Raw genomic sequence first — 10,090 nt, 5'->3', positions numbered from 1 at the left:
AATGATAGATTAAAATTAGGTAAATACAAAACATGTGTATGTGTTAAAGTATGTTTCAATAAATCAAAAGACTTTTGCTGATTGCTAGACTAATGATACACAACAGCTTTCTTTAACAATTTCGTCAAAGGTAATGCAAGTAATGAATAATTTCTCACAAATTTTTTATAAAAGCTAGCAAGACCTAAGAAAGAACGTAACTCATGCACATTTTTAGGGATTGGCTAATTCAAAATTGCATCTATCTTTTTAGAATCAACACGAATATCATTAGAAGAGATAATGTAATCTAAGTATTCAGTTTGAGTTTGGAAAAATTTACTATTGTCACGATTAGCATATAATTGATTCTCTTTCAACAATTTAAAAACCAAAGATAGATGTTCACAATGCTCATTCTTTTCTTATTGAAAACCAATATATCATTCAAAAATAATAATTACATAATTTTGATACTTCAAAAATATATGATTCATCATATGACTGAATGTACATGGTGTATTAGTCAAACAACTGAAAGGTATAACGAGAAATTCATAATGATCAAACTGAGTTCTAAATGTAGTCTTGAAAATATTAGGTATATCCAATCATACTTGATGATATCCAGATTTGAGATCTATCTTGCTAAAAATAATGGCTCCTTGTAGTTTATCCATGAGGTCGTCTACCCTAGGGATCGGATATCTATTCTTAACAGTGATCTTGTTTAGGGTACAATAGTCAATGCACATCCTATAGATATTATTTATTTTCTTAATTAATAGGATACATGTACCAAAATGAGAACTACTAGGCCTAATGAGTCCTCAGTTCAACACTTCAACTTGTGATTGGATTTTTTTTGTTCAATTTGATTGTGTCTATAAGGTGCTTTACATGGTGGTTGAGAATCTGGGATTAAGTCTATTTTATAGTCTTTGGGACGTGTAGGTGGTAAACAAAGGGATAAATCAACAACAAAATAATCTTTAAATTGTGAAAGAAATTGTGCATGCCTAGGATGCATAATATTTTTCTTAGCTTCAAATTCATTTACCCATACTAAGTATGATTTACTACATTTTCTCATTGCACGTTTAGTCTCTGTGTGACTAAGCAAGGGAAAATTATCAAGGGTGTGCGTTCCATGTAATGTGATTTTTCTTCTGTTAGAATGAATTTTCATGGAATGTGTAGAATAATCTATGTCGAGATCATATTTGTGATACCAAGGTATTCCTAAAATAATATCACTAGCTTACAAAGGCACATCAAAAAAACTTCTGCGCTCAACATAATCACCAATTTTAATTTTTAAATCATGAATTTTTTGTGTACCATTATATCTAGTGCCTAAGAATGCAATCTTTATGCGATAATGAGTTGGAACAATAGGTAAATTTAATTCTTTTACTAACTTTGTGAAAATAAACTCATGCGTGCTTCCATTATCATACAAAACAATCTTTTCTTAACCATGTACAAAACATTTTATCATTAATAATGAATGAGGATTTAGCATACTTGGTAAAGTATCTGAAGTATCATCGATATTATCATCATCTTTATTAAAGTCTGACATATCTTGATGGTCTTCGTCTTAGTTGCTCCCAAGTGATTGATTTGAACAACTTGCTTCTTGGATTGACAGTTCACTGCTAAGTGTCCAAGTTTATGACACTTGTAGCAAACTATAGGCTTTGCTTTGAAAACATTATTAGTAATGGCTCGAAATTTGGGTATGTTGAAATTTGATTGGAGAGAAGGCTTAGGGTTTATAAATTAGGAGATCGAGTCTAGGGTTTACGGAATTTAGAATTGAATTGCTTTGTATCAAAGTTACCATTGGTCGAAAATTGTTGTGGTCGCTTTTCTTGTCAATGAATTTTATCTTTTGTATCATGTGCTAAAGAAATCGCATCCTCCAAAGTCTTTGGCTTGAACATATTCACTTCCGCATAGAAGTAAATATAGCAAACCGGATATATACTCACGCTTGTGAATCGCCTCAAGAACATCTTCAAGCATTTGAAGTTGTAGTAAGGCACTTCAGAAACGGTCAATGTATTGCGGGATGGATTCACGATCTCTTTGTTTGCAGAAGATTCCACTGTTTGATAGCTTTTTCATGGAATTGAGATGGAAAGAAATTCTGTAAAAATTTCTTTTGAAAGGCCTCCCGAGTAGAGGAACAATCAACACCCTTGCGGACAATAATCCACCATAACGATGCTCTGTCTGCTAGATGGTTAGTGACGCATTTAAGTTTATCTTTTTCAGCATATTGCTCTTCATGAAAATAGTCATCAAATTGACTGATGAAAGCAATAACAATTTTTCCTTCAGGTTGTCCATCAAAATTACGAAATTTAAAATTTCTTTTAATTATATTGGCTTCTTTCCTGAGAGACTGTGCATTGAGTATCGCATTAATTGTACGTCGAATAACATCTTCAGAGTTTTGATCGACAATGGATCATTGAAGTGTAGCCAATTGTGCTTGCAAATTTTGACGTGCTTTTCGCTCTTCTTGATGTTGCATCATGAGTAAGTTTAATTTTTACTTTAGATTTGGCTCTGATAAATCTTCACCCATAAAATCTTTCATGTTTTGATTGAACATCCTGCAAACTCAAACAATCTCATACACTTAAAATCTTGTTAGAAGGATGAGCATAGCTCAAATTTGAGATTACAAGGCTTGCTTTAAAAAAAAAAGGACTTTTGCCTTTACGATCTTGCTTTTTTGCAGATATGACAATTGATGACGGTCTTTTTCGAAGCGAAAAATTCTTATGCATAGACTGCATGTAACAGCCTGCTTGCTGTGAATCAACTTTGCTAAGTTGCAAGTGAAAACAGAGGCTTGTTGGAACTACGAAATTGGCTCGGGAGTAATATGGTGTGAACATCCATTATGAAGGAGATTGAAAAGTGAAAATTTTAAGCTTTAGTAAGCTTAATAACCTTAAGCTTTATAAAAACTTAATGATTTTTTTGTAAATTTGATAAGATGGTGACACGTTTTGAACAGATTCGATGACTACGAGTATGTACTGTTGCTACAGATTGTGAGATTTTGAAGAGCTTAGTTAGACTCTTTAAGCTTAAGCTATTTTTAAAAAAAAACTTATTAAGCTTAACAATTTACAATTTCCTTATGAGAAAAAATATTTTGATAAAGAGACTTTTTGAGTGATTCTCCATCTCCTGGGTGAGATCCTTCATGATCTGAGAGCACAGTAGGGTTCTTTACCGCTAGGAATACACCTCTATTGACAGTTTGTCGCGAGACAACTTATAGAGTCAGTTCATTCCAAGAGCTTTGCCTTCGTGTGATATGGTAAGCGATTAAAAACGCTTGATCTTAGCTTCGCTCTGATACCACTTGTGCGCAGATCGGATGATGTATACCCGTGTAGTAAAAGCCGAAAAATCCCCAAGAATAAATAACTCTACAAAAGCTTCGTAAAGACAAAAATAGATTTTGCACGACAAGAGACAAGAAGACTAATTGGGTGCAATCTTTTTCCATGCCTTGTGTGAACACTTCACAAGGCATATACTAATAGATTTATTAATCTCCAAGCTAAAAAATAGTCTAATTTACAATAAGCATGCTTTTGACTTTCGTGTTTGCTTTTCCTCAAATAAAGAATAAAGTGTTTAAGCGTCCCAAAAGTCGGATTGTGTCCAAATACAATACCAAATAATAAAATATTTAAATCGAATGTTTATGCATATACAAAATAATAAATATTTATTACGTACTTTAATTAATAAGCACATCTAAATAAATATTAACGTTACGTCTTTAGTGATAAGACACGTACCCATCAAAAATAATAATTATTCTAAGTATTTTGAATACACGCCATCGCTTGGTGCTTCCCAACGCCACCATTGCCTACTCTACACATCAACTGAAACATTCACAATTGTTAAAAAATAATAAAATAAAACCCATAAAAGTGAATACCTAATAGTCTTCAACTATAAAATAAGAAAATAAGTTAAAACTGTCCTAGCCTTAATTTAATACGAGTGCACTCTAATCTCATAAATATCTATTAATTTAATATGCATTTTATAAAATCACCCACATGCACATTAAATTAATCTAACGCCCGAAAAAGACAAGCGTCCTCGTCAACTTCTCACATAAGGAATCCACCTTGTGTACGAGCTCCAACAAATAAATACAATTTTACAAAATCCACTAAAAAACATCACGAGATCCACTGTGAAATAAAAACCTCACGAAATCTATTGTAGAATAAAAACCTCACGAAATCCACCATAAAATATGCCTCTTGGCATTAAATTGATGCGTGGAAAATCGATATTAGTGGACACTAAGAAGGAGGCTTGTGAGGAAAGATAGCATTGTGAGGCGATGGTGGTGTGATTGGATTACTAGCCTTTAAGGTGTGTTGATTAGGCACCAGAATGATGATTAGCCTCTTTATCCTAGAAAAGAATAGCAATTGAGTATATGAACCAAAGCATTGCCTAATTTCCCCCTTGCATTTGAGGTTTGTGACTGAGCTACTCATAGATCATTGATTTCACCTAGCCACCTTAAACTAGAATCACCTTGATCACAAGATCTGGTTGTGAGTTCTAAAAGGAAATACCAACCAATGATGAAATTAAGGGATCAATTTCATGTAATGAATTCATGCTTACTGGTCTTACAATCACAAAAACTACACAGTTATGAATTTGGATACTGCAAGAGTCCAATCTGGGTTGTTCGAATCATTAGATTGTGGCCAATATATTATGTATATATTTTTACAATCTAGTCCCATAATGTCGTAAGTTGGGGACCTGCATTTTCAGGAATGCCTAGAGGAGGGCCTTCACATGCTGTATTACTGACTGTAAACATCTCCCAAGTCTTTATGCCACACTTTTCCAGTGCCAAGTTGACTCTGTTAAACTCACTTTCATTGGGCCACTGACCATCCGGAGTTGCAAGAATAGCACCAGTGTAGGACTGGCCAACAGCTGCTGCGGCACCACTGTAGAAGAAGAGCCCCCAAGCAAGGTCATCGGCCACGTCTACAATTCTCCAATATTCTTTGGATACTACTCCATTATCAAGAACAGAGAAAAAGAATGTGCCAGGAATAGAGCCCCTTTTTACCCGGTAATGTCTTCTCCTCCAAACCAGCCTGTTGTCCAATGTCTTAACCTGAAATATAGGATCATACCAAATGGATCCCTTGGCCTTACCTCTATAAAAGATTTGGAATTGACAGGAGAAATGATCATATGCGGGATTTTGCCCTGCTGCAACCCGCCAACTCCAATCAAGTTTTCCCAGCCAACCAACAAAAATATCTTCAGAGAGAGAGTGGCTGATGGGCTGACCCCTAAAGCTCTTTAGAGGCAGCACATCAGGCTGCATGGGGATGTTGCAATTCAAGCCAAGGCAGTTATGCTTTTGGAGAACACACAGAGAGAAGGCTTCCAATTCAGGACTTTCATATGATGCAATGCACTGATAGCTGCAGACTTGATCAGTTGGAGCACATTTTTGCAAACAAGATAGTGCTTTCCTACAATTTGGATCTGCAAGACAATCTAAAATCTGAGAACTGCAGTTTTTTACCATACATGTTAAAGCATTCAGGTCAGTTGCCCTCAAGCTTTTAAGGGAATCGACAGGAGAGACAAATTTGTCAATCAAAATCAAAAGCATGAATCGAATGTCTTCGCTGTTCTTCCGTTTCCATGCTTCTTCGACAACACTAAGCACATTTAAAGCCACTGACAAGCTACTACCTGGGAGTGCTGCACGAATCTTTGTGATTGGGTCTCTCCGTGCTAATTCTTCTCCACCTAGCCTTACCTTGATATCAGTGGAAGACTCAAAACAGATAACGTTTGGTACAGTTCCTGAATGCTTTGACATCCATTTAGCAGGCAGAGTCTTGTTGACACTCACTACAATGCAGATGTCTGCTGTCTGCATAATCCTTTCACAAACTGCACTCGGTTCATCATATTGTAAAGCATTGTCATTTATGACTATCATCTCGTACGCCTGATTCACCCATTTGAGTCGCTGGGCCTGAACACAAAGAAAAGTTCATCCAGTCAGTTCCACGCCCTTATGCCTCCTCCTCCAGGTGATAGATAAGATGTGAAGAAAGGAAAGGTGCACACACCGTATGTTGCAGGACCTCTTCCCAGGTTGCCTGCCCTAAGGGGCTTTGGGCTTTATCACCCACAAAAGCAACTATCTTGGCAATGGCTTGCTCTGAAAAGATGCCATCATTATATCGAGGTGTGGTTTTCTCGCCGACAACAAGCATGTCTGTATCCTGCGCAGATGCACATCTACGAAAGGATCGCAAGCTCTGCTTGATTGTAATGGGACAGAACACTACATGTTGTCACAACAGTACGAATCAGAGGGCCAATTCCAAAACATCTAGCAAATAGCCTCCTTCTGTTTCGTGTGCTCGCCCAAACCTTCGACAGGGCTTATTAGCACAACCAAAGAACAAGAAATTTCCGACAAATTTACCCATTTTACCTGCCTTGATGCCTGCTGATGTTGTGACAATGAGGCGAGCTCCATTTCTGGGACTGCTGACAGGCTCCTGCAGAATAAGAGGAGGTGAGGGGATTCCTCCACTCAGAGGGCAGCGGGAGTCTGAGATGATGCAGCTGGCACCGATTTCTCGAGCCATGGTTGCAAAAGCCGTGAAGAGACCTACCTGCGCTGTGAGCCTACCCGCTCACAACGACTCTACTGCTGTCTCACTTAAATTGCGATGTTCATGTTCGTACACATTCGGAAATTTCACAGAGCTGCTTCGCTGCTTCTTTCTCTCTCTCTCTCTCTCTCTCTCTCTCTCACAAAGCCTAGAGGACTATTCGCTTATCTTCTACCACCTTTCAAAGAAGAAGAGAAGCGGCTGATACTCCATAAACATTAAACAAGTGTATTAAGGTTTGTTACACCCCTCCAAGCCTCAAGGGATGCAAATGGATCCTCATCTTGCACCCACACTTATATTTGGACGACGTCCAGTTATCTTGGTGACAACCCTTAACACATAGCGCCTTAGACCACACCTTTAATGTTAAGATGGTCGAGGGCTTGTGTCCAAGTTGTTCCACACTTGTGACTTGCCAAATTATATAATCGTCCTTCTTTGTTGATTGGTGGAATTCATCCAAGAAACTACCAAAAAGTGCATGGACGACTTATGGGTAGGGAGTGCATAAATGCAACCAAGAAAGCCACTATGGGCTTGGACCCATTAACACCAAGACTTTGACTATTTGCCAACACAATTTGTTGCCACATGTTGAAATATGATTCAGATAACCTTTTACACCCTCTTAACACACGTTATCATGCTGCTACACACGGACACAGTGTGAAAAACTTTCGAGTGCATCATCATCCGGTTTTCTTATTAATGTAGAGAGTCAATATCATATTAGTCATTAGTGTTAGTGTTTATAATATGGATGGTTCAAAATTACGAGTTTTTTTGGATAATTTTATCATATTTTTTATATTATTTCTTGTAAATATTCTCAAAAGGTGTAAAAAACTTTTAGAATAGGGTGTCATGTACAAAAAAAGTTAAATTTTAGCCAATTTTGGAGATCTCATGAAAAAAAAGAAGGGCTCTCGAATTCGTGTCACACGTGATCACAATTTGAAGGCAACAAACAGCACTCCAAACGATAAAAAGAGAGAAGGAGCGATCTAGGAGAGTTCTAAGCAGCTGACTTGCAGTTTATCCCCCCTTTCAAAGCCAATGGAACCATTAGATTTTCATTTGAGCAGTAGAATATAAGCTAGTGTTTGGTGGCATTTTTGGGTATAATAGGGTGAAATAGGAGACATTGAAGGGGAGACTCATTGTAAATAGGTTTTCTTAATCAAGGATTAGTTTTGGGATACTTTGAGCCTCTAATATCTTACATCTATGTTGTTTCATCTCTTGTTGGTCTCTACTCTATGTAATCTCTATCATCATCTCTACTCTCCTACAAGAATCTGCCTAATCTCTTACTGTTGTTAATCCTCGCTTAAGAATCTCTCTAACATCATATACATCAACCTATCCCCTACTACTCTTATTAACTCCCATAGCTAGAGACCCTGTGTCTTCTTGGCATATGTGCAGTTTATCTTGACAAGGTAAACAATGAAAGTTGGCTCCCAATTGTTTGACAATAAGTGATTTGTTGCTCACATAGTTTATTGGTGTTGTACCTCCAACCTCATTCTAAGGACCCACCAATATCCCAATAAGCCAAGCACACTTTGTTGATATGAAAATAGTGTCCATTTGTATGTGTAAAGCCTCATGCTTACCACGCCCCTCTTTTCATGTGTGGCTTGTAAGGGGTTGCTTGATGTGCATGTTAAGCCTTGTGTGTAAAGACGAGTGTGTTCGCCGCACGAAAGAAATATTTTTCATTAGTCTTTTAACATGTTAAGAGCCAAATCTTACATAAAAGCAACTTCACGTGGGCATGGCTAGGCAAGTATATATATTGAGCTCGAGTGTCAACACAAGTTGACACTCATGTACTTGAATGACCATTTCTGCAGTCATATCACTAGCATGGTTGATACCTACATCGACATATAGTTCCAATAATATTTTTGGACATTACTTAGTCCACCTACTAGAGTTAGGGATTATCTATCTACTTATATTTCTAGTTAGTGTATTCATACTATGGACTACTTGTATATTATGTTTATTATACTCTCTTTTTATTCTTGGTAGGCTGACATAGTGGAGAATAAGACAAAAAAGAAAAATTAGGGTTTTCAACCTCGTATCTTATGTGCATTCTCTCTATGTTGCGTGTCGTGCATGAGATTAAGCTCTCTCTCCCTCCCCCTATCGTTTCATGGTAGTAGAGCAACATCTAGGCGAGGAGTTGTGAGCCCCAAGCACAAAAAGTCTACAAGGAAACCTTGCTATGGAGCATACATGTGGAGATCTCTCATACAATCTCAAATTAACAAACTATCATCATGAGCTTGGAGTGCTTGAGGAAGTGTAATAGATGTTGGTTTGTGTGTGTGTAGTTGGATTCACGTTTCGGGTACATTTTGGCCTCTGTTCAGGAGTTAGAGGTTGTTTGTGTATGAATCCTATGAGATTCAAGAACTTTGCAAACCTTGTCATTTTGCAAATAGATTACAAGTGTTAGGTATGGTAGACAATCTTTGTAAACTATCAGACGTTATATGTATTGCTTAGTGTATGCTTATGTACTAAGACTAGTACAAGTGTTAGTTTACTAAAATCAAAATAATAATGAATTTTGGGTTTAACCATACAATGTCTAAGGGGTTTAATCAAATTGTCAATGAAGATTTGACAAGCATGGCTTCCATGTTTGGAAGTTCAGATTGACCAATTTTCTTATAGGTAAAGATTATTGGGACTATATTAAAGGAGATAATGCCAAGGCTCCAAAGTTATCAGAGGAAAATGTCATGCTTGAGCATGTCAAGGCATTTAAGGAATGGAACTAAGGTACTTGGGAAGTAATATATTAGCTTTCCATTAGTATTTCAGACAACATGATTGGACATATACAAGATGCAAACAATCTTGCTAAAGCTTGAAATAATTTGACAAAGTTGTTTGGTACAAATACCAAAGCTAGAATATTATAGTTGAAGTCTAAGTTAAATAATATCAAGTATAGCAAGCAATCTATCAACAACTATGCATTGAAGATTAAGAGCAATATTGAGGCTTTTGGATGTGTTAAAGCATAGATTGATAATGATGATATAGTGGTTGCATGTTATGATGGTATGGGTGAGGAGTATAAGCCATTTCGAACCTCTATCGACACAAGTGATACTATCCCTGATTTTGTAGATTTAATATCTATGTTGATATTAGAATAGAAAAACTTGGGTCTTGCTATATCCTTATCACAAAGCAAGAATAATTTAGAGTAGGTACTCTACTCTAATACAAGTAGAGATAGAGGTGTCGGTGGTGACCATTATGGATAAAACTAGGGGTAATCTCATGAGTCAGAGGAGCAATGACATTCTGGTAGTGGAGGCCAATCTTGAGCCAAGGGTAGC

General features: G+C 36.8%; 1 protein-coding gene across 2 annotated transcripts; it reads right to left on the bottom strand.

The window, feature by feature from the left end:
* Positions 1-4,632: 4,632 nt before the first annotated feature.
* Positions 4,633-6,920, bottom strand: LOC148039095 (violaxanthin de-epoxidase-like protein). 2 transcript variants are annotated; one of them, XM_087674981.1, is made up of 4 exons: positions 6,717-6,918; positions 6,533-6,599; positions 6,162-6,379; positions 4,634-6,064 (listed from the first exon to the last, which is right to left on the bottom strand). In XM_087674981.1, exons 3-4 carry the CDS (start codon positions 6,306-6,308, stop codon positions 4,787-4,789), a joined length of 1,425 nt encoding a protein of 474 aa, XP_087531107.1. In that variant the 5' UTR covers positions 6,309-6,379; positions 6,533-6,599; positions 6,717-6,918; the 3' UTR covers positions 4,634-4,786. The 2 variants fall into 2 exon arrangements, with proteins under 2 accessions (XP_087531106.1, XP_087531107.1); XM_087674980.1 differs by having other exon boundaries at positions 4,633-6,064; positions 6,533-6,920.
* Between the last annotated feature and the right edge of the window lie 3,170 nt (positions 6,921-10,090).

This window comes from Lygodium microphyllum, chromosome 3, assembly GCF_053477565.2.
Source record: "Lygodium microphyllum isolate KBCC chromosome 3, Lygodium_microphyllum_v1.1.10, whole genome shotgun sequence".
NCBI classification, from domain to species: Eukaryota; Viridiplantae; Streptophyta; class Polypodiopsida; order Schizaeales; family Lygodiaceae; genus Lygodium; species Lygodium microphyllum.
The sequence above is the reverse complement of the archived record's forward strand: the minus strand, read 5'-3'. Positions and strand labels throughout refer to the sequence as shown.

Coding starts and splice junctions, on each gene's coding strand:
- LOC148039095 (XM_087674980.1), bottom strand. CDS start 6,689: ATGGCTCGAGAAATCGGTGCCAGCTGCATCATCTCAGACTCCCGCTGC. Junction 6,380..6,532: donor ATCAGCAGGCATCAAGGCAG/GTAAAATGGGTA, acceptor GACAACATGTAG/TGTTCTGTCCCATTACAATC. Junction 6,065..6,161: donor AAGAGGTCCTGCAACATACG/GTGTGTGCACCT, acceptor CTTTGTGTTCAG/GCCCAGCGACTCAAATGGGT.